This window comes from Ambystoma mexicanum, chromosome 3q (genome assembly GCF_040938575.1).
Source record: "Ambystoma mexicanum isolate Mex_15411 chromosome 3q, UKY_AmexF1_1, whole genome shotgun sequence".
Taxonomy (NCBI): Eukaryota; Metazoa; Chordata; class Amphibia; order Caudata; family Ambystomatidae; genus Ambystoma; species Ambystoma mexicanum.
Genome location: NC_090926.1, coordinates 1,235,173,238 through 1,235,198,212, shown reverse-complemented (window position 1 = coordinate 1,235,198,212; position 24,975 = coordinate 1,235,173,238). Strand labels below are relative to the sequence as shown.

The 24,975-nt window shown below is 48.2% G+C and overlaps 1 protein-coding gene across 2 annotated transcripts in view; it reads right to left on the bottom strand.

Annotated features, from left to right (window-relative positions):
- GCDH (glutaryl-CoA dehydrogenase) overlaps positions 1 to 24,975 on the bottom strand; it is a 357,241-nt gene that overhangs the window by 203,270 nt on the left and 128,996 nt on the right. For both annotated transcript variants that reach the window (XM_069604167.1, XM_069604169.1), the window contains exons 4-6: positions 9,464 to 9,607; positions 8,698 to 8,760; positions 7,937 to 8,107 (exon numbers count right to left, since the gene is read on the bottom strand). In XM_069604167.1, the coding sequence (XP_069460268.1) occupies positions 7,937 to 8,107; positions 8,698 to 8,760; positions 9,464 to 9,607 (378 nt within the window). The remainder of the gene's footprint in view (positions 1 to 7,936; positions 8,108 to 8,697; positions 8,761 to 9,463; positions 9,608 to 24,975) is intronic.

The following is a 24,975-nucleotide window of genomic DNA, read 5'->3' as shown; positions in this document are numbered from 1 at the left end:
GTTGGGGGCAGAACACTCTCCGCTGCAGGGACCTCCCTCTGGAACAGCCTTCCTGCCTGTTAGGTAGAAACCTGTGCAGTTCCCTTAGGGACCACTGCAAAAGATTTAAGACTACAGGTGTTGGCAGTAAATCCACTTGGTAGCAGTCTGCACCACCCAGATTTACCTGGTAGCTGTGGCTGAGCAGTCAGACTTCCCTCAAGAAGAGTTAGGCAGTATGCAAAGTATACTCAATAGGCACTCAGATACAATAATACAAACAAACACTGACCAGAGCTTTGGTATCAAAGTATATAATTATTTATTTAAAACACACAGTTGAAACACTCCAGCACTCTTATTGTAAAATATTCTAAGCACAGTTACTATTGTAATATATACACCCCTTTTTCCCTATCAGATGAATCACAGTAAAACACCACTTATTTTCATACAGAGGTGAGCGCTTAACTAGATTGCACTCTAATAAGTTTGTGAGAAAGGGAGGGAAAAAGACAAAATACAAAGAGGTACACCACTCTACGATTCAGGAACACTGTTAGCAAGGCAGAGAGCAAAAAAGTCACTGGTGAGCCAAAGTCCAAAGGCTGGGCCCACTCTTAGAGAGAGCAGAGCACAAATGCGCCCAAGAGCACACAGTTACAGTATGCTTAGAAAGTCTTGCAGAGGGTTCAAGAAAGAGGTTAGAGCGGCTTAGAAAAGTTTAGCCAGGGTGTCCCAGGCTAACCCAGGTTCGAAAGCCGGGGGCTAAATCTACCCCATACAGTCGGTAGCAAGGGAAGCCAGGCGAGACGCGGTACCTTAAGTGGGAAGGATCCTCCAGCGGTGGCAGTTGTTCCTGGTAGTGGGTGCAAGTTGCGTCGTCGTCCAGGGGAAGAGAAGATCTCGACTTGGAGGAAAGATGAAGGTCGTTGCACTACCAGGGAAGAAACCAGCCGCAGAGTTTTCCGGTTAAAGGTGGTACCTTGGTTTCGCGGTCGTGGTAAAACGTGGTATCCCGGTTGCCGGGGTGCTTGGCACGGGCAAGGCGGCCACGAGATATGTCGGGAAAGCGAAAAGACGGTGTAACTGGTTACCCCTACCAGTCAAAGGAAGAAGACTCTCCGGCGGGAGATCTCCTCTGTCGTTGGGAAAAGTGGTGAGGCAGTCCAGCAGGGCTCCACCGGTGGTGGTGTCGTGGCAGGTCGGCTCAGCTTCTCCCTCGTCGGATTCTTAGGTCCTGTGGCGACTTCTGAAGTTCCAGTCCCCAAAGCCCTGCTTTTATGCAGCAAACCCCCATTCACTCAGCCTAGCTGTCACTCAAACATGCTAAGTGGTGAGCTGGCCGGCTCACCACTTGGGCCAATCAGGTTGGAGTGCGACTTGAGTTGCCTAGGCAACTCAGTCCAGGGTGCCTAAATTCCCCTCCACCCCTCCTAAGTACCCCAGACAGAGTGGCACCACTTTGGAGGGCTTCTGTGGAGAAGCCCGCCAAAAAGTGGAACAAAGGGCTCGACTTGGGTTGGAGTCACAGAAGAGAACACAAACGCCATTTTAGAATCAAGTTTTGGCAAAAAATACCAACCGGAGAATTAATATTAATTAAATAAACCGGCGGTATGTTCGAGGCTACCGTAAATAATTAAATAAAGATAGTAGCCTAAAACAATGGGAAATCCCATAGGAAAATATTTGCGGTTGAATATAAAAAGTAGTATCCACTGCCACCAGCCAAAACTCGATCAGGGGGAACGGAGACGTGCCCCCTCGACTAACAGACCCTGGGGCAATCGAATTGCCCCAGCCAGTATGTCCACAATATGATGGTTTGTACTGGTTCTGTTCAGAATTTGACTAGTAAAGTCAATGGTGACTTTACATGCCCTGGGAGACTGTAGTCAGTCCCAGGGTATGGAGTCTATACTGGGGGGTCACTAAGACACCCCTGTGTCACTGCACTGAGGGTGCTGTGTAACACACATCACAAAAACACATGAAACCCTATGGAGTAAAAGACCCCATAGCCCATTAAACACTTCTAGATTCAAAGAAACACACTCAAATCATGTCCAAGAGTGAGGGTAAAAGAGTCTCACTCTTGGCAGGAGAAAAAAATAAACCCCAAAAATCCAGCAAAGCTGCTGGGGGACTCACTAGGTTAGGAAATTCAGCCTAAACAGAGAATTCTCCCTAACACTGCCTCCCTGAAACTCGAGGAGAACCATCTCCGGTTCCAGAAGCACCTCAAAACCTTCCTCTTTGCCTCTGCCTTCTCTCCCCTTCTCCCCTGCTAAACTTACTGAAACTGCACTGAATCTGCAACTGGGCCACTCACCGCTCTCGGTCCTTGGCCCAGCCACTCTCCCCTGCACTGCCTCCCTGGCAACCCCCTGCACCGCGGGACTGTGTCTGTATCCCTACAGCCCCCCTTCCCAGTACTTTTCTGCACTTATCTCGCACTTGCCACTAGCTGGCCCTTGTTATTTATCCTGTATGCTCTTAACCCTGTATTGCACTCTCCCCTCTCCACCTCCTTTTTGCACTTTCCCTTCCCCTCTACCCTTGCACTTGCGCGATCTGAATGACACCCGGCCTAGTAGGATTGTTGTCTGTCTCCCCTTGTTTCCCCCCGCCTCGTCGCGCCTTGAAACACTTGTGTATAGGCGCGTTACAAATGCCATATCATATCATAAGACTGTCAGCAACATGAACCTCCTGGAGATACTGGTGTACTTAGATGACATTGTGTTCTACAGGACACTGAAGGACTACAATAGGAGGCTCATGAAGGTGCTGCATAGCCTGGAGGAGCAAGGGTTAAAAGGTCAGTGTGCACAAGTGCCAGTTTTGCCAAACAAGTGTCAAGTACCTCGGGCACATCGTCTCCGTGGATGGCATCGCTGTGGATCCAGTAAAGAAGGATGCCCTCCTCACCTGGCCAAGACCTCAAACCATCAAGGAGTTACAGTGTTTTCTGGAATTCTGTAATTACTACAGGAGATTTGTCACGGGATACAACAACATAGCCCGACCACTTGTGGACCTCACCAAGGGGTACCCACCTACCCAGTGGAGCCGGAAGAACACTGCCAACTCTGCAGACCATTTATATCATCCATGGCAGCCCTTTGGTGAGCGTTGGTCTGACTGATGCCAGCAGGCCTTTGAGGAGCTCAAGCGGACCCTCACCACAGCACCAGTCCGGGCCTATGCGGGTCCGCAGTAACCTTACATCCTGCATGTGGACACAAGTTTGGAGGGATTGGGAGCAGTTCTCTACCAGGAGACCAATGGTGTAACAAGACCGGTCGCTTTTACCAGCCGAGGCCTGCATGCGACAGAGAGGAATTACGCAGTCCACAAGTTGGTATCCTTGGCATTGAAGTGGGCTGTTACAGAGAATCTCTAGGATTACCTCTACGACGCCACCTTCATGGTGAGGACGGACAACAACCCCCTTACATATGTGTTGAAGTCGTCGAAGCTGGATGCTACCGGACACCGTTGGCTCGCCACACTTTGCACATACAACTTCGGTCTACAGTATAGACCTGGGCGCACTAACATCGATGGTGATGTCCGCTCTAGAAGCAATCATGCTCAGCCAGATAATACAGCTGGATCCACCTGGTGGAAGGAGTTGTCTTTAGCAGGTGTCAGAGCTATCTGCCAGGCTGCAAGGCAGCAGGAGTCAGACAGAGCCAGGTGCGTTGATTGCTTGGGATCCTCAGCTGAGGCAGTACCCGAAGTCTACTGCAATATCGGCAATATGAGGGAATCTGTGCTACCACGTCTGACCCGAGATGAGATCCGTATGTCGCAGCAAGCGGATCCTGGCATTGCTCTGTTCTTGAAAAACAAGACCACAGAAGCGGATGTGTCAAGAGATGTCCTTCATGACCCAGAGCAAGCTGCAATGCTGAAGGAGTGGAAGACGCTCAAGGGTGAAATCCTGTACAAGGAAAGCAAAGTAGGAGACCGACCACTATATTGCCTGCTTTTACCACAGAGTTTCAGCTGAGCTGTATTGTATGCACTCCATGACCAGAATGGACATATTGGCAGCAACAGAACCTTTGAGTTGGCTCAAGATTTTTCTAGCCCAGAAGATCAGATGTGGAGTATTATTGCCAGCACAACGCCAGTTGTGTCACCAGGAAGATTGCGGCTGATCCTGCAGCCTTTCTTCGTCATCTACAGAGTTCCGGGCCCATGTCCCTCGTCTGCATCGACTTCCTCAAGCTGGAGATGGAGGAGGAGTGCAGAACATCCTGGTGGTGACAGGCCACTTCACTCGGTACGCGCAGGCGTTTCCCACCAAAGATCAGCATGCCATCATTGTTGCCTGTGTGTTGTGGGAAAAATATTGTGGCTTGCCGGCCAGAATTCATTCCGACCAGGGACGAGACTTTGAATCGACACTCATCAAGCAGATGCTGAAGCTGGTTGGCATCAAGAAGATCCGTACAATGCCATGTCGCCCTCAGGAGGATGCCCAAGTGGAGAGGTATAATCGCACCCTCTTGGCCATGCTGGGCACCCTGAGGCAAGAGGAGAAGAACAGACTGAGTCAGCATGTGGCCACCCTGACCCATGCGTACAACTGTACGAAGAATGATGCCACTGGGTTTACACCATATTTCTTGATGTTTGGAAGAGATGCCCAACTGCCTGTAGACCTGTGTTCTGGGGTGTCTGCAGACAAGGACTATGCCAACTATGTTAAACAGCTCAAGCGACAACTGGAGCAATCATATCAGCTCACTCAGGCTGCTGCGGAGAAGACGGCAGACGGGAACAAATGCTGCTAAGACATCAAGATCAAGTTTCACCCTCTTCAACCTGGCAATCGTGTGTTCATCCGCAGCCTGGGAAAGAGGGGACGCAACAAGCTAGGTGACAAGTAGGAGTCTCAGCCTTTCATCATAGAGCATCAGCTGGTAGGGCTCCCTGTATACTGACTGCGATAGGAAGAACGGCCAAGGAATATCGAGACCTTGCACCAGAACCACATTCTCCCAGTCGGGATGAGGTTGAGCTGACACCTGAGGTGACAGATGAAGAACTGGTCAAGGGGCTGGTGACGAGGCACCGACTCCGAGCTGAGAGGCCCGAAGGAGATCCGTTGAAGGTTTAATCCCGGAAGCTTCTCCAGCTACCGAGGTCGAGAGATCAGAAGGTCAGCCAGAAGCCAGTGAAGACACTGATGCCGAGGAGGAGAATCAGTTTGGCGTCTACCCAGACCAAGCATTAGATCAGACCCTTGTGTGGGTCCCTACACCAACTTGGCCATATCCCACTCCTAGGGAACCTGAACCCCATGAGTATTCCTTCAGAGGTTGTTTCCAATCCTGCTCCAATCACCCCTGCCACGCTGGATGTGGTAGAGGAACCCTTACCCATTCCTTCACTGGAAGATAGGGTCCCCGACTTAGTACCGAGCACTCCGCCAAGTACGGAGGAAAACCTATCTGATGCCTCAGCTGCTCTCAGTCGTACCACCAGGGAGAGCAGACAGGTTATGAAATTAACATATGATACACCAGGGGTCCAGTGGTCTGTGCTAAATCATGGCTGGATACATTCATTGACCAGGCCATGGCGATCCTCAGGGCCGAGGGTAGTTCAAAAGGAGGGGTGCATGTAACCCCCGCTTCGGGGATTGAAGAAAGCATCCCCGGCACGTGAAACTGCGCTGGGGATCCCGAAATAATTAAAAGTAGAGAATCGGGTGTCCGACGTGAGCCTCGGACCCCGAAGAAAGAAAAAGTTAGTAAGTGACCCTCGCACGTGGGCATTCAAGGGACCCATTATTCTGAAAAGAAAAAGCGCTCTGCTCAGCGCCGGTGACATACGCAGCCCAGGCCTTTAATTTGGTACTACCCTGACAGGCTGTCACGCACCTTCCAACCTGGCGCTTATGGAGACCCTGGCAACAGCGCCGCCGGTAACCCCTTATCTGTTTGTGTTTGTCCCTCTTCTGGGTTCCCTGTTTATATCGTCCTTGGGTTTGGGTCTTGCTCTCTAATTCTGCTTCAGTCCGTTTTCTATATTCACTGGTCTCGATCTCTTCTTAGTAGCGGTCTAGTCTATTTCCTTTAGTCCTTTCTCTATGTTAACTATGCCTTTATGGTCCCGTCACTTCCTGGTTGCGTTGCGTTGCAACCCTTTCGCTTTGCGTCCCTTCGAGTTAACATGGTAGTACTCTTGTTTTGGCTTTCGTGCCTCTGCTTACTCTCCGGTCCCCCCTTGTACCGGCTTTCCCTCTCCTCTGATTTCCGCCTTCGTCTCTGCTCATTATTCCGTATTCTTTATCTTCCCTTTTATCCCGTTTCCCTCTGTCTGCCTTCGCCTTTCCTTCCAAGTCTTCATTGCAGCTCCGGCCCTTTTCTTTTCCCCCCGTTCCTCCTGTTCTTTGCTACCATCTCCGTGGGGCTCCGGCTTACCTTTAGGCTTCGGTCGCACCTTTCCCTTTCCCGTCCATAGTTTGCTTACCTGATCTTCGGCGCTGACGACTCCTCTTGCGTTGGCTGTGCTCCGGACACAGAGGATACCGTTTGCTTTCATTTTTGGAGAACCTGCCCCATTCCTGCTCAAGCGGCACTCTGCAGCAGCAACAACTACACTATTGGAAGAAGGAACATTCAGCAACATCCCAGAGAGTTTTTTTTAGCCTTGGCTTTTTCCTCTCGCTGGCTCCCTCAGAAGGGGGTCCTTTGTCTGCCTGGTAAACTGAGGCAGCTGAGTGGCTTCCATCCGGGGACGGCCATATCTCTTAAAAAAAAAAAAAAGGCATAAGACTGTGAGAAAGAGACATTTACACTATTCTTCTACCGAAGACACAGGTAAGGAGGAGGGGGAATTCATGTTAAGTGACGATCAGGAAGAGATAGCCAGGATTGACATAAATTCTGACACAGGTAGGGGAGTGCCTTAAACAATCGTGCCAGGCACCTCCAGTTACTGGTGCTCCCCATAGCTGTGGGCACCCAATGTATCTTTAGCCCTCCATGGGCTGATTTTAAATGAAGGGGCCACCTCCCCCGGCCTGACAGGTGGCCCACCAGACTCCCTGGGCCACACCTGGCAGACGTGGCCCAGGTTGAGAAGTGCTATGGGGGGCACTCCACGCTGTTTCCGAGTGCTGGGCTGCAGCTGGCATACGCAGCCCAGCCCATATTAAGACTTTGGGGCCCTCACACACTGTTGTTGCTGCCCACTGCCACTTTATAGACCTTGAGTATATTTTTAAAAGACATTTTATATTTTTAAAGCACTCTTTTTATATGTTTGTGTTTTATTAGTATTGCAGCTGCTTATGATTAACTTAAGTTGTATATAGTTTCTTGTGCTCTGCCTCGTTTGTAAAAAAAACCCACAAAACCTGCTGGTGTACAGGATAAGTATATAAGAATGTTTTAACAACTAAAAAGAACTGTACACCAGCATACCCTTTGTCCGCCTTTCCTTTTGTGCTCGTTATGCTAACCTTGTGTTTTCTCCTTAGGGGTATTTGGGTAACCTGCCTGCCCTAACCTCTTGATTTTCCTTACCCTTACCTTATTTCTAGGGAAGTACACCAGGGTGATCTCGAACCAGGGAGGTCGGGATTTGGAGACAGTTAAGAGGCGGGTCAAGTGAAGGGTTAAGCTGTATATTGTGTGCCCGCCTACACCGGTCTCCCTATAAGTTGCACTGAAAGATCACTGCGCTACATAGAACATTGCTTTTTACTGCGGTATGGTACTGCCATTAGAGCGGAATTTAATTTCTGCCCATGGATCAGAAAATGTGAGCTTTGTCCCCTTCTACTATGTGAGCTTTGTCCCCTTCTACTCTCCTTGCTGGGAACACTACCAATCTAGAAAGTATTTGTAGATTTCCAAGTGTCAAAACTGTTGTGCAAATTTGCCTTAATCACCGTTTCTCAACCACATACAAACGTGTGTCCTCTCACCTAGCTTCGGGAGGTATTTCTGCTTCTGCTCCTCTGTTCCATATGCATAAATTGGGTGCATAACCAGGGAGGACTGGACGCTCATCACAGATCGGTAGCTGCTGTCCACTCTTTCGATTTCTCGGGCCAACAGACCATAGGCAACATAGGAGGTCCCAGCACAGCCATAGCCTGAGGACACAAAAGAAAATGAAGGTGGATTGGAAGGCCTTAGAGTGTCCTTTCATAGTGGATGTCCGGCCCTTCAAGATGTGTTGGGCTGCTACAGGCTTGGTCTGAAGGGTTGCCTCCTCCTAATGATGTAGTTAACTCTCATACCCCGGGACAGAAGGGTTTATCTGTTAAAAATAATGTGTGGTCTACTGCAGGGCATGGCAGGAGGGGTTGTCTGCTTCAAGGGATCTGGTGGGATACTATTTGCTAGGGATGGCGGATGGAGTGGTTACATGTTCCCAGTAAGTGAGTGAGCTGAAGCTAGGATTGGAATTGTTGTTTCCGCTCAGTGATCTGATGGCTAATCCTCACCAAGGTTGCAGCATACAACCTCGTTCAGTGGTAGGCTCCTACTACCGTTGACACACCCTCCTGTATTTTCCCAGTGATGTGGTGGGCTGCTATGGACCAAGGTTGGAACGATTGCCTGGACATGGCAGACTTCAACTAGCCAATGCCTGGGTGGCTGTGTTCTCTGTGTTGTAGCGGTCTCCTACAAAAGTAGTAATTTGTACCCTGTGCCAGTTCTGTTCTGTTCCATGTATTACCTTTAATGGTGGATCCTAAGACCCCAAGTTCGCCAATCTCGGAAATGATTTCACGGTTAAAGACTGAAAGATTAAAAGAAACAAATATGAACAAAGCATTTTGGCACATATACAATTTTGAATGGTGATTGAAAGGCACGTATGATGAGAAAGAAGGGACGCAGCAATTCATTTACTTATATCGCTGAAGACAGGAATGAGATGCATCGAGCGAGATTTGTGCAGATTCCAGTAATGGTCGAGATTGAGGTGCACTAGCAAAGCTGTGTGCGAGTCCCAGTACTGGAATAGTAGGTGTGGTACTGTTCAGGATGGACATGCATTGGCAGAGCTATGTGTGGATCGAATAAGTTGTGGTGATGTTCCAAATTCAGGGACACTGAAAAAGCTGTGTGCGGTAGGACATGGCTGGGTTGTACTGGCACAGCAGTGTATGGGTCCCAGTACTGGACTAGCAGGTCATGCTACAGATCCAGGTTTAGATGTGCAGGCAGAGGTAGGCCCATGGGCCCGTACACCAGACAGTCTGCATACGTCTAATAATGGACTTGCAGGGGGTGCTACACGTCAAGATTGAAGTGCATTGACAGAACTCTGTGCCAGCCTATTCCCAATAAAGCAGGTGGTGGTGCAGGCCAAGACAGCGGTGCACTGTTAGAACTCAGATCTACTTCGAAGCCCAGACAATGCTACTGGCTGCCGTAGTCTTTCAAATAAACATAGCAATGTAACTTTAAACATGTTCCATCTGTTTTTGGCTCTCTACCTTCATTGCGATTCGCCATCAGGATGCGCGGCATGAGTTTCTGCTGGCAGTAGGTGCGAAATGAGTCCCGGATCATGACCTCCTCCTCAGTCAACTGACTGTCCAATGCCAGAGGGTCCTGCCAATCAAATTGGACTCGGGGCGCTTAAAGGAAGAGGAATCGCATTACAATCGGAGCACTCAGACACACATTCAAGGATCATGCTAGCAAGTAATTAGTTACTCTTTTTCAATTTATTGTCAGCATTTACAGCAGTTATGCTTTTCTAGCAAAAATAAGAATATATCTCAATGCATGCTCAGTGGCTCTGAAATGGAGGTGAATGTCCAGGGATGGCTATTGGGGTCTCGCTGTGGCATTCTAGTTGAAATGGTCAATTCTATAATCAGATTATGTATTTTTGGGACAGCGTTTTCAAGGTACAGTTGAGACCAAATGCCTATAGATACTTGGGGAGTGTCTACTTAAAAGGGATATCTATATCTGAGCAGTGTCAGGAATGGGCAATGCAAAATGTGGTATTCTTTCAGCTTTCAACACCTGCCACTGTGCAAAGCCAAATCTTACAGTTCAACCTAATATTCCAAGTCCTCGTCCCTCAAGGGACTCCATAATCTATAACACAATGATCAAGTATGTGGCCAACAGAAATGTTTAAACCTATGCTTAATAAGCACTTATCATCCAGGCTTGTCCCATAGCAAAAACACAAATGTTCCAAGTCTTGGCTAACAAAAGAGTTTACAAATCCTATTCTACAATGTTCATCCCTAGTCTTCAACACAAAAGAAAGAAGATTCTACTGGTTCCAGGTTGTGGATCCTCAATGGTCTTCTTGCTTTCTCGCTGATCCTTCATACCTCTCCCACGTCCTTAACTTCTCAGACATCTCTGCAGATTCTAGTTTCACTTCTTTATCTTCTAACCGCTCAGTTGTCGGATATATCTCCAACCTCAGGTCTCCAGACCGTTCCAACAAACACAGGTCCTCCTCCTCTCAGAAATTGAATGTAGGTCACACCAGGACCTTGATCATCAGCGTACACACAGACAGGCCTTGCTACAACCTAGATACTCTTTACTTGCTTGGAAAGGTCTCACCAATACCTGGCATATCATCATTAATGTGTGCAGGTTTCACCACGGCCTGGCATCAGGGTTCACTAGTGCAGGTCTCTCCATTAGCTGGACTATCAGCATTCACTTACGTAGGCCTCACCACGACGTGGAATGTCAACAATTAATTGAGCTGGTCTCAATGAATATAAATTATATACCATGACCAGATATATCAGCATTCGCATAGATGGGTCTTTTATTATTATTAGGGTATTTATTGACCGCAGGTCTGGCTCTCGGAAGAAATGGAGCATTTTACGAATGATCAGAGCAGACTCATAACCTGGCATCAGCATACACTGGTGCAATTCTTATCTTAATCTGGTATATCAGCATTCACTTGAGCAGGTCTCACCATGACCTGTTATGTCAGCATTCACCGAGGCAAATCTCCTCATGACCTGGCATCAGCATTCACTTGTGCAGGCATCCGACAACCTGGTGTGTCAGAATTTCCTTTGTTTGTTCTCCTTCTAGACCTTGGGTGGGCTTTCTCTTATATTAGGATGTGGGTAGTGTGATGAATCTGATGGGGTCATCACTCCTTTCCCAGTGGTGACCTCTCCACATATGACATGGGGTTGGCAGCCACTACCTGATCCTGGGAACGGCTATATGAGGGAGGGTCCCATGGGGGAGACAACCTCCCGGGGAGTGGCAGGGCACCATCGGGAAAGGCATGGTATTCCCCTGCCTCTCTTGAGGATACCCCCTCCATACGCAATGCTTTAATGGCATATTGTAACACCTCCCCTCATCCATCTAGGAAGAATACTAAAGACCTTTCCTCAAGAAAACACCTTTACAGACTCTACCTGCAAGTCATGCAGAGCTGACTTGCCCTTAAAGAACACACACTTTGTATGTAAATACCTACAATGGACTACCATTCCCATACCCACGAGGATCCTGGGATGAGGAAGATGAGCCGAGTAATGCAGTGCTTTGGATGAGATATTAGCTGCATAAATAGATCTAATAGATATCTTTGGATCTGTTATTCACAAATAGATCTCACTACCAAAGAGGGAAATTTTGAGACAGGTCTCTCATTTTTGTAAGTCACAAGGAAGATCTAGATACGGCTGTTGGACCGGATATCTTCTACTTAAGGTGAGGATAGTACTTAATTGGGAGATGATAACAGATAGAAGGGAACACAAGATACAAATATCGGACACAATTTGCTTTAAATCACTAAGAATTTCTGGACGTACTGGATACAATTTAAGGCTTCGGCATCTCAGAAAACACACTATTCACAGCTTGGACTGTGCTAGCCAGACTGACCCTAGAGGAATATTAAGAAAAAGAATCCGGACAGATCTTGATTGTTGATGTATATATCAAGAATGGCTTCAGACATAGCATTTCACTAAATAAATATACTCTATATTTTGTAAGTTTTGTAGATCACTGTGCGATTTGATATACAAAAAATGTACAAATAATAGCTCCTGAGGAAGGGAAAAAATTTCCCGAAAATGCGTAGTGCATATGAACATATGATTAATGGATTGCTGACTTAAGAACCTTCACCATTATTTTGTTGAAAAAATATATATATATATAAATATATATATTTGTGTATATTGTGTTTACAAATTCTTTACATAAACAATCAAGATTGTTGATATAAAAGCTATTGAGTGAAAACATTCTTGAATAGAAAACATAAGTCTAGAACTGATTGCCTAAATGGTCTTAAATGTTGATTGGAATACATCAAAACTTGGTTTACAGGTGACGGAGCATCCACACATCTGTGGACAACTGTTTTCCCATATGATAAAGGCCCTGGCAGGGAAGTATACCAGGCAAAATAAAAGTGTAAGAAAGATACATATATATATGAAAGCCCTGGCAGGAGAGTATACCAGGCTGTTGCAAGTGTGTACTTCTAAAAGAAGCCCTGGCAGGAGAGTTTACCAGGCAGTTGCAAATGTGTTCATAAGAGAAAGTCCTGGTAACAAGGTACACCAGGCAAGGACAAGATGAACACTGTATGTGATCAAACGGATCTAAGAATTGCTAGGGCTATCATAGGGTCCAAATTGGACTACTGCAACGCCCTCTTTGTTGGGACCTCCCAGCAGAATCTAGCAAAACTCCAAATAGTGCAGAACAATGCCCTAAGAGCAGCAACAGGCATATCACGAAGGGATCACATTTCCGGGATCAGGAGGCAGGTGCATTGGCTCCCAGTCAAGGAAAGGATTGTGTTCAAGACCCTAGCACTGACTCACAAATGTCTCCATGGCCTTGCCCCACTATACCTAGCACAAAGGATCACTAAAAACACATCATCCAGACCGTCTAGGGTGGCCTACTCCAACCGTATCACTGTTCCTCCCACACGTAGAGTGCGTGCAGGCGGAACAAGCTTCCCTGCCATGGCTGCGACCTTCTGGAACACCCTCACAGCCCAGATCAGAATGATCAAATCTCATGCAGCATTCAGGAAGGCCATCAAAACGAGGCTCTTTGTACAAAGGGCCTCACCTACTGCGTTCTGCTTATTTCTGCTTACTTTCTTATAATGTTTCTTTGTTCTGTAAAGTAACTATTGACTATGTAACACATTTTCTGTACCAAGTATTACTCTGTTGGGGCGAATTCATTGTAACCCTGAAACAAGCCCTCTTGCGTCTCCTTATAGCGCCTTGATGCCGTGGCTGTAGTGCGCTCTGCAAATACAAAAATAATAAATAATAATAAAGAAGGCCTGAGAGAGACATAAGAGGTCTAGCAAAAAGGCTGTGCTGATTATATAGCTCTGCTGATTACGAAAACAGGAGTGAAAACCTGGCAGGAGAGTACACCAGGTAGCCTAACAAGATAAAGACAAAAAGTCAAGTTTTATTGTATAACCTGTTCTGTTGTTGACCAAGAGAAACCCAAGGAACAAACATTGTTGAATAAACAACCAAAGGAAGAGAATACCAGGGGAGGGGAATCATCCTCTGGAAGAAGGTACTGTATACTTTTGGAACTTGTGTTGGAGTTACCATTTTTCCTTTTTGAACATTTGTAATTCACTCGAGGTCAAAGGCATTCCCCTTTTCACATTAAAGTTTAGTTTGTTAGAATGTGAGGGCCAGAATTGTACTTTGGGCATGGGACGATTTTGCTTTGGACATTCTGACACTGACAGACCCTTAGTTTTGGTTTTAAGTAGGGAAACACCTCTTAGAGCAGGGACAGAGAGGTATATCCCCACCCTCTTATTTTAATAAAAGACATGACCAAAATCACGAATCCCTTGTGCCCGAGTCTCATTCCTGGCTCTTCACAGTAGACAGCAGCTTGGTTAACATTGATACCACCTTCTGCCAAGTGGCTTTCTAGCTGATCCTGTGGATATGTCCTTGTGTGTCTGGTCTGCACTGGACTCAACTCTGGCTGTCATGCTCTGTACTTTCCAAGCCCTTTTTATAGGTGTAGTTAGCTTGAGAACTTCATTCAGGACCGTTTATTAGATGCAGTGCACTTCTGAATAGGACTTGTTAGAGCACTTCTTATGAAAGACTTGAAGTGAAGTCTTATCTGTGCAGAGGTTACAAAAAGAGGGAAAGTTGTTAAAGCAGAGGTGGTACTTTTGTTTTGAACTTTGTCAATTCTATCCTGGAAGGAGGTTATCTAGGATTACCATTGGTGCGGTTTACCTTGTGGGGATTGGAAAGGGAACTTTTCAACCAACAGAAAAGGAACAGTTACCGGTGAATTTTTGTTTGGGTGAACTTTTGTTTCTTTGGAACTTTTCAATGACTGATTTAAGACTTTACTTTCCTTTGGGAGAAATTGACTTTGGACTTTCCTGGGAACTAGATCTACCCAGGACAAGTGGAAGTTAACCAAATCACTGGTTATTTGATAATCTTTTATTTATGTTGTTTGTGCTATGCTTTTGTTGTTTAGTGAGATGGCCAGTTTGGTGAATGTTAGGAGATTTTCCCTTAGAACCTAGACTAAGCAGGGAATTCCCTTGTAGAGTAGGCTTAATTAGGTTATCTTTGCATTTTCTGTTTAAAATAAAATGTCAAATACTGAGAAAACTACAAGCAGTTGTCTGCCTCGCATTACTGACCCCCCTCACAAGCCCCAATGCTAATTTGTTTACTTTTTAACAACACCTCTCTTTTCGGAAGCAAGTTCTATCTAAATCGCAAGAGGGTTGATTTGAAAAAACAATTAGAGAACAAAGTAGGGGTCCACCGTGCCCCTTATTTGCGTTTGTGTTCAAGATGGGACAATGGCGCATAATTATAGAACTGTTCCATTGTGCTGCACCAATTCCTGTTATACAGGCCGTTTTTCACATTGTCCGAGTTCACTATCGGGTAACTATAATCTCGATCGGCATCCTTCAATCTTTAAACACACTGCTCTCTTATCCTTTCCAGAAAGCAGGAATGGCTGCCTGAACCGGTTTCATTTCCATATATGTTTTTATAATGCTATATACAGAATCCCTGGGTGAGATAATTAATTAGTTTGCAAAAAAGGGGCAACATTCTCAACTGAACGGGCACCTTCAACGATAAGAACCCGAGCTCAAAGCACATAGCTGGGAGCAGAACTTCAATGGGCACGCTCAGAACCTGTCTCGACAGCATATCCTCCGCTCTGTCCAACTGGCCATAAACCATAGTGCCATCCCTTAAATTAATTTGGGTACTCCCTTGCCCTCATAAAAATGGGTGGCCAATTTCATGGAAAAAACAGCTGCATTTCCCATCTATCTTTAGTAGCTGATTGGACTGAGCGGATGTAAAGACTGGAGGGTGGGTTCTGTACTCCTGCCCTCTATATGGCAGAGTAGAAACACAGAGCACCCCAGCCAGGATTCTCTATGCGGTAGCAATGGACGAGCAATCAAGGCTTAAGCTTTCAGGAGGTGATGCGGGCTGGTTCTTAAGTACAGTGTAGTCCCCAAGCCTCCACAAAGGAATGCCCGCACACTGTTATGTGATAACACAGTTCTTTATATACATATATATATATATATATATACACCCAATCAATAACACTTTGTACTCTGGCAATTCTAATATGGTAAATGTATATGTGGTACCACAGTTCATTCGAATGGATTGTGTCCTCCCACGTATTCCCCATGTTAGATATATATTCGTATCTTCCAGCTTTGCTGCTTTGGAAAGAAAAATCCCACCGGAGGGCGCTTTGCTTGAGGTCGTAGCGTCGATGTCCTTCGAGCGTCAACGTCATCCGTAGTATAAAGGGCTCGAACCGCGCCCGTTGGCTTAAGTTCAGTTTTTCTGATAACTCTGCTTCATGTCACGAAAACAGCGCTTCAGTTTTCTGTGAAATGTCTTCCTCGTCGAATCCTTCCATGCCCAAAAACTGGCTTTAAGAAATGTCAGAATTGCGGGAAGAAGATGTCCATCCGACAGTAATGTAATTCCAAACCATGAGCTGGCACATCCACGAATGCTCCACACATAAGTAGGCCGAGTGCTGACAATGCACATCCCACAAACGCTGTCCCCAAAATGGCCATGGAAATCCATGGTGAACAGTACAGAATAGTGAAGAGCAGCAAATGCAACTGCAGCCAAATGCATTTGCAATGACACATGAGGCAGCCACTTCTGTCAAGCAGAAGTAGATGGAAGGGCCCCCTCATCCTGCGACAAGTGAATGAGTACTGTTACATACAGAAACATAGGCGTACCAAGTGGAGAGTACCCCATTGATTCAATCGTGCCCGTAGGACAGCACACTCCACAATGTTATAGGCCAAATGCCAAATATGGCAAAATCACACTGATGACAGGGCTCTGTACACCCACTGGACTTATCTTGTCCCCATACCGGCTTCCTCTCCCCTGCAGGTGATTCTGGATATCCCCAGTACACGTGGCTCATGACCCCTGTGCGTCACCCACACACGGCGGCGGAGTGGGCATACAACCTTGGCCATGCCCGTACACGGATCTGCGTGGAGAGGGCATTTGGACTGCTGAAGGCACGCTTCCGGTGCCTCGACCGCACGGGAGGGGCAATGATGTATGCACCAGAAAAAGCTGGAAAAATTGTACTGACATGTGCCATGCTGCACAACATCAGTTGTCGCAGAAATGTGCCACTGCCGCCTGATGCACATGTGCAGCCACCTGATGATGGTAGTGAGGGCGATGAAGTGCCAGAAGGTGTTGCACATGCACAAAGGGTTGGGCAGAGAGAAGGGAGGTTTGCCAGACAGGGATTGATTGCGGGATTCCATTAGAAATGGGTAATAGGTAAATGATGAACATGTCACTTCAACATTAAATTGCATTTGTTACAATCACTACTGTCCATGCATTGTGTTTTTTGTAACGCGATTTATTTTCCCTCCAACAATCCCCCCTCCCCCAGTGAACACCCAACAATCCCCCCTACCCCCAGTGAACACCCACCAATCCCCCTCCCCCCAGTGTACAACCCCCAACTGTGCAGTTGCCGCAACAATGTTGCCATGCACCACTAGGATGGGCGCGGGTGCTTCCCCCTCCCAGGACCCTCCGGTGTGCGTGCCCTCAGGTGGCACATGGACCGGCGCCTTGGAGATGGGTCTAGTGAACCCTCTGTGGGTGTTGTGGAAGTAGAGTGTACGGAAGCGCTGGCCATCATGTGCTGGCGCATGAGGTTATTGGCCTCGCGTTGCTGTTCTGCCAGTGCTGACACTGCCTCTGTGAATTCGCGGACTCGTTGCCCAAAGCCTGTCAGGGCAGCGGTGCATTGTTGCACAACTTGCCGTGTGCGCGCATTGTCCCGCGCAATGTACCTGCACCCATGCCGGATGGATTTACTCACAGCCTTTATGTGCCGGCTCTGGACCCTTGCCATTCCTTCCACCCGGGCCTGTTTTGCCTCAATGATATCCAGTCAGCCCATGACTCCTGCCCCAGTGACAAAGGCCTCTCCTGGTGCGTCAGGTGGTGGACCGCGAATTGGGCGCTGTGGGGGGGGGCTGCATGGCGACATGCCACCAGACTGGACTGGGCAGCCTGGCTCAGATCGCTGGCCCTCTGGACTCCCATAGGAAGGAGTGTCCACATCAGGCTGCGGTGTGCTGCAGCGACGCACAGGCTCATGGCGACTCCCTGCCTGGTGTCTGCCTGGGCTTGGGCTTCCATGGGGTGTTGACACCCCTTCTCCATCACTACTGCTTTGCGAGTGTAGTGCGGCGGCATGATGCCCATGTGGAGGTGTTGCTCCCACGTCGGCCTCCAGTTCAGGCCTCTCTCCCTCGGCATTGGGGCTGTGGATGGTGGCTTCAGGTGAGCTGCCGGTCGCCTCCTTGCGGCCATGTGGCTGCCGCTGCTGTCTGGCGGGGCTGCGTTGGGGTGAGGTGGGTGTTCCCCTGTGTTGTCTCACATGGGTGCGGCATCTTTGGGGGGTGCTGGTGGAGGCACAGTGTTGTGGGCGCATTGTCGGTGTGGCCTCTTCGCCATCATCACCAGGCTGTTGGGATCAACATGTGCCTGTGGGGCACATAGGGGGTGGTTTGAGTACAATGCTACATACATTTGTGTGATGCAGGTCATGCAAACAAGTGTGAATGAAGACAGTGACAATGACGCAGTCAACTTGCATTCCGTTCAGTCACCATGTGGTGCTTGTTGTGGATGTGCATGGAGGTACACTGCATGGGAACGCGTGGTTGGGGCGGACTGCGCTCAGGCTTTTGTGGTTGTGTTGATGCACAGTACCACTCTACGTAGCTGTCCTATGGGTATGGGAGTCTATCCCCTGCCCCTGTCATTCATGCACTGCACGTACAGGGTCGTCTAGGCAGCACTACCGTTCTAGGGATGTGGCACTCACTTACGGGTGTATGCAGTGCCTCAGACACATGTCTTCACTCTCATTCATGTATTTGGGGATGGGACTCACCTGCCGTTGGATTTATGCCAGTCCCTGCCTCCGCTCCACCAATGCCCTCAATATTTCCAACGTCGATGAGGCCCGTCAATTTCTCCTCCCATGGTGTGAGGTCGGGGGAGGGGGAGTGGTGGCCCTCCTCCTGTGCCCCTGTGCTGGGACAGGATGCCTCGCACGCGCAGGTCATTCAGCCGCTTGCGGCAGTCCTCCCCATCCGGGGCACGCGCCCCACTGCACTGACCCTTTTTGCGACGGATCTCCATATTTGGCCTCTGCGCTGGGCGCTGGTTTTACGCTGCTGCAGCTCATTATGGTACGTCAGTGCCTCCTCCACAAGTACCTCAAGCTCCTGGTCACTGAACTTGGGTTTTCTGACCCTGTCCAGTGCAGACTTGCCCCTAGTGCGCTCTTGACTCATTTTCAGGGTTCAGATCGCGTGGATGGCTTCCAGTGGCTGTGATATCCGACGGATTGTGATTTCCAAGATGGCCGCCGCTTTATTTCCCGTTCCGGCGGTGACGCGTTTCCCGCGCGCTATAAGCGCGAGGTGGCGGTAGCGCACGGTGCGCCGGATTTAAGGGTTTGTGCTAATCGCGCTAACGCCTTGGACCGGGGCGCGTACTCAATGACTTGTGATCTGGCGGATTATCCGCCGGGTGCCTTGGCATTAGCGCTATTTAGGTCCGGCGGATAATCCGCCACATTTACCGCCCAAGTCGTGATGAGGCCCAATATGTCTTTTGATGGCTTGAGGTTGTTTGGCAGCAAGGTAACGAAAGTTTAGAAAAGCTGCAGACCTCGAAAGCGGCGTCTAAATCACTTAGCACCTCCATAAAACAGCCTCAACAACACTCCTAATCAGGGTCATCTTCCTGGAGGAACCGTCCTTTTTGTTTCTACCCCTCATTTGGGAGAGGGAAAGGACAGGCCAATCATAAAGGACAACAAAGAAAATGTCCTCGTGGTGGAAGATGAAAGAGTGTTAGATTAGCCCCAGCAACTGTCCCCTTAGCCGTTGCTGCAGCTGTTGCAAAGCCACTCTGATGCCTTGACCAATAAGACCCCGGTCGGAGGCAGGGTCACTCAGTATCTGAACCAATGGGGGGGCATTACTTCAGATGCCTGGGCACTAGAAACAGTGGCCCATGGTTACTGTCTTCCGTTTCGACAAAGGCCTCAGGACCATGCACCAAGAGCCAGCTCTATCAAAATTCCAGACCCGCTCCTTGGGCAGGAGATTGTAACCTTGCTAGAGAAAGGGTGTTCACCAAGTGCATGTAACTGTAGCGGAGATGAACAAGGGTTGGTACTCTCCTTATTTTCTCATTCTCAAGAAGGACGGAGGATTGAGACCCATCTTGGACTTATGAAATGTGTACAAATTCCTCAGGAAGGACAAGTTCAAGATGGTGACCCTTCCTCAGATCCCTCAGGCTTTCCAACTCCAAGACTGGTTGGTTTCATTTGATATTCAGGATGCTTACCTTTATGTGCCGATTCATCTCAAGCACAGAAAGTACCTGAGGTTTGCGATTGGCAGTTCTCATGATCAGATTCGAGTTCTGCCAATTGGGCTGACCTCCGCCCCAAGGGTTTTCACCAAGCTGATGACTGTAGTGGCAGCAAGTCTCAGGAGAGGGGGGATTCATGTCTGCCCTTACCTGGTGTTACGCCTCGGCAGGCCGGAGGAAGGTTATTGCCCTCCGTAAGGGTATGCGTCATATTGCAAACCCATTCTACGCCCACTGGCAACTGCCCTGGAAAATAGTGGCTTCGGCTCACTCCGCAGCACTCTGCGGCAAGTTGGACTACGATTCCCAGCCTTCTGCCTCCCGCTGTCAGCTGAGAGGCGATGATGCGTGAACCTCGGTTTCGTCCAGTTCCGCCTTCTCCTTCCCGATTTAAACCTTGGAACCGGGCGAAACGCTGCTTCTGATTAAAGTTGCATCCCAGTATTTAGAAGTTCCGTCTTCGATCCTGCTTTACTTACCTGTGTACCAGACCTGTTTCCTCCTTCACGGACTGCTTTTGCCTGCCGCTTTTTGGATAACTACTTACCCGTGTACCAGACCTGTTTCCTCCTTCACGGACTGCTTTTGCCTGCCGCTTTTTGGATAACTACTTACCCGTGTACCAGACCTGTTTCCTCCTTCACGGACTGCTTTTGCCTGCCGCTTTTTGGAACCTTGTGATCACGGCATCGGTAAGACTCTTCTTTTCACCACTTGCTAACAAGCATATCTCCTGTACTCATTGTACCTTGCCGCTGAACTATATCACATGCAATACTCCAACTCAATTGTGTCTCTTATTGTTGCTGTTACAATCCTCTCCACAATCAGACTTCCATTGGACATTCTTCAGTAGTGCACAGGGACGCTTTGCGGATAGTGCACCTACCCGACTCTAGTGCGGCCCTCGTTCCGCCCGGGTTCAGTTCCCTAACTAACCTACCCATTTGTTATTTTGCACTTCCGTTTTATGAACTCTTTGGGACAACACAGACTCAACAGCACATCAGTGGTAAGGGTTTTCTGTTGTATGATTATCCATATTCCTTAGCTAATCGACCACTATAGTCAGGATAGGTTATATTCTCCTCTCTTACTTGTAGGTGGTTCCGGTTGCCTTGAAACAAGGGGAGAGCATAGCTCAGGTACTACTAGAAAGAAGTATCGAGGGAAAGGGATCTTTCTTATTTCCAATTGCTCACCTCTTGTTTTTCCTTTACAGCTGGGTTCTTGGCGGTGTGTCCTCCCCGCCCTTTTGAGCGATCAGTCCCTCTGCCTGGTCCTACCCAGCAGAGGGTCATATCGTTAAAAAGGTCTTGTGCCCTCACAGAGAGGAGGCTAGGTTGGAGGCCCCGACCTAGCTCTTCAATCAATAGTTCAGTCCTGTGTCTTCCGGCCACCGATTTGGTATACTTCCCGTCCGGTGAGTAACACCTGGATGATTGGTTAATCAGGGCAAGTTCACACGTACAAGCCCAGGAATATCTGACCATGACCTGCCACTTCTTGCACAGACTGGGCTTCTCCCTCAATTACAAGAAGTCACAAATGATTCCACTCCAAAAGCTCCAATTCATCAGAGCAGTCCTGAATATGTCCTCGAGCAAAGCCTTGCCTCCCAAGAAGAGAGCTCACCACATTCTGCAGGTGGTAAAGTTTCAGAATGCCCAACATTTGCCGGCCTTCAATTTTCTGATGTTGCTCGGCCTCATGGCATCCTGCATTTTTCTGGTGCCAGAAGCCTGATTGAGAATGATGGGCCCTCAGGACTCAATGGTAACCAATTTTGCGGGGGATATGTCAGATCTTCTGCAAGTCCCGGCCAGAGTGACTCAAGATCTTCTATGGTGGGCTTGCAAGGAAAATACCCTCAATCTTTTTGGCAATCATGGCCGGAGATAACAGTAGTGACGGACGCCTCACTCAAGGGGTGGGGAGATCATACTAACGATCTGACAATCAGTGGTCGATGCTCTCCATCGGAGTCCAAACTACACATCAACCTTTTGGAGCTGAGGGCAATCAGACTAGCGCTGAAGGCCTTTCTGCCATCTGTACGGGGAAAGAATGTCCTGATAATGACGGACAACACAGTGGCCATGTACTACCTCAACAAGAGAGGGGGCGTAGGGTCACTACCACAGTGAAGAGAGGCAATACAGCTCTGGTTCTGTGCAATGCACGGAGGAATCTCTCTCACGGCAGTTCACCTAGCCGGAGAGCAACACGGCGGTGGATGCTCTGAGCAGGCAGAGCGCAGTTTCTCACGAATGGGAACTAGCTCAGGAATTTCTTCGGAAGATCTTCGCCCTTTGGGGAACCCTTCAAGTGGATCTGTTGGCGACCACTGTCAACAGGAAGTGTGAGTTGTACTGCTCAAGGGAATTTCCTCCAAGAGGAGCTCTAGGGGACGCGTTCGTGGTGGACTGGGATTTTCCACTCCTATACGTGTTTCCTCCAGTCCCCGTGATTCCTCATATAATCAGGAGGTTGAGAAAGTTCAGGAAATCCATGATCCCAATTGCTCCGGATTGGGCCAGGAGGACGTGGTACCCAGACCTTCTGGACATGTCCATCTGCCCTCCAATACGTCTTCCACAAAGAGAGGATCTTCTCTCGCAAGAGGAAGGTCGGGTTCTCCATCCAGAGGTCAAGACACTCAGCCTTCACGCATGGTTTCTGAGAGGCTGAGATATAAGGATTGGGACCTCCCGGGTGACGTAATGGAGATTTTGCTTTCGGCCAGAAGGCCAGCAACAAAATCATTGTACCGGTGTCGTTGGAACAAGTTCAGTAACTGGTGCAGGGATAATAATGTGGATCCATTCTTAAATAATACTCCTACAATACTTTCTTTCCTTTTACACTTGGCCAATTTGGGACTCCAAGTTGGCACAATAAAAGGATACTTAGCAGCGCTATCTATTTTTAAGCGCTCCTCAGAAGAAGTGTCTACTTCAAAATAACCTTGGTTATTTAATTTCTGAAAGAGCTCACAAATGTGTACCCTTCAACACCCTTACAGGTTCCCATCTGGGATTTAAATTTAGTTCTAACATTTCTCACATGTATCCCTTTTGAGCCATTACATTCTTGCCTGTAAAGGCTCCTCACTTTGAAGACCATTCTGCTAGTGGCAATTACATCAGCCCGCAGGGTGAGTTGCAGGCGCTCGCTTGATGCCTCCTCACAACATTTTCCATAGGGATAAAGTTACTCTTAGGGTCAAACCTTTTTTTTACCAAAAATAGTCTCCGACTTCCACCCAAGTGACCAACTCTTTGTCGGGTATACTGACACAAATTGGGTTTAGCGGTAACAAAGCAGGTGCTGTCCAGATGGATAATCTTGGCAATTAATGAATGCTATAAATTTGCTGGTAAAGAGCCTCCAGATGGGATAAGGGCCCATTCAACTAGGGGCATGGCGACTTCAACGGCTCTTCAGAGGGGTGTCCCGGTGTAAGAGGCCACCTGGTCGTCAATGCACTCCTTCGTGAAGCACTATTGCTTGGACTCAACATCATCTCAAGGGGGCCTTTTTGCAAAAGCCGTCCTTCACACGGTTCATGAATAACATTTCAGTACTCCCTCCTCCGAATTCATACTGCTTTGGGAGCCTATATAAAAGATGAGGAATACGTGGGAGGACACAATCCATTCGAAGAACAAGTTACTTACCAACTGTAACGTTCTTTCGATTGGATGTTCCTCCCATGTATTCCTCATCAACCCTCCCAGCCTACCCCACCATACAGTTTACGCTAGTTGCTCTCTAAATTCCTTAAGAGCTGGAGGTCAATTAATGCCTGGTCACCTGATGCACTTCAACATATCGTAAAAACAGAACTGAAGCCACCGGGCACGGCTCGAGCCCTTTATACTATGTATGACGTCGCCGCTCGACGGCAGCCCTCGAGGGACATCAACGCTACAACCTCGAGCACAGCACCCTCTGGTGGGAAAAGAAATGTCCGAAGCAGCAAAGCTGGAAGATATGTATATATCTCTGATGAGGAATACATGGGAGGAACATCCAATCAAAAGAACATTACAGTTGGTAAGTAACTTGTTCCTCTTGACTCCTTTAAAATGCACCAACTGCGGACAGTTCTTAATAGCATACAAATCAATTAGTAAAGTGAATCAACAATAGACATGGGAAGTAAGACAAGTTGGGTTAAACAAATGGCAGAATACTTTGTCCCTACCAAAGACACCATTCTGTGTGAGGATCCCCCCCTCCCCCATCCTGGGCAACCTGTAAATAAATTGTATTAACAAGCCCAGTCCATATATGTTTAATATGGAACAAGTTACTTACCTGTAACTGTTGTTCTCCAGCATGGGTCTGGCATGGATTCACATGCTCATGAATATTCCCCGTCGTCAGGCTGGGAATCCTCGGTAAAGAAAAAACCAGTATCAGTTTCGTTTCTGATCTGTCTTTCGTAGTAGTAACCAATCACTGATCTCTGCGTCATACTGACCACAGCCAATGACTGCCCTCTACCTAAGCCCCGCCTCTGGCAGCCATCTTCAGATTTGGTAGCACGTGAAGTGGCAGTATGACCAAGTGAAGAGCCGCAGAGGGGTAGGCGGGAGGGTTCGCGTGTGAATCCATGCCAGACCCATGCTGGAGAACAACAGTTACAGATAAGTAACTTGTTCCTTCTCAAGCATGGGGTCTGGCATGGATTCACATGCTCATGAATAAAGAATACATAGCAGTACACACATGCACAACCACGGGAGGTGGCAAAGGCTCAACATTAAGCATTACATCAAACTCAACATTAAGCAAATCTTACCTCCTCACCAGGCTCACCTTAGGCGAACAGGTTGCGCAGCACTGCTTGGCCGACCCTGGACTCCTCCCTGGAATCCCGATCGACGCAGTAGAATTTCGTGAAGGTGTGCGTCGACCTCACGTAGCAGCCCTGCAGATGTCCAGCAAGGACACACCAGATAGGAACGCCGTGGTAGCTGCGA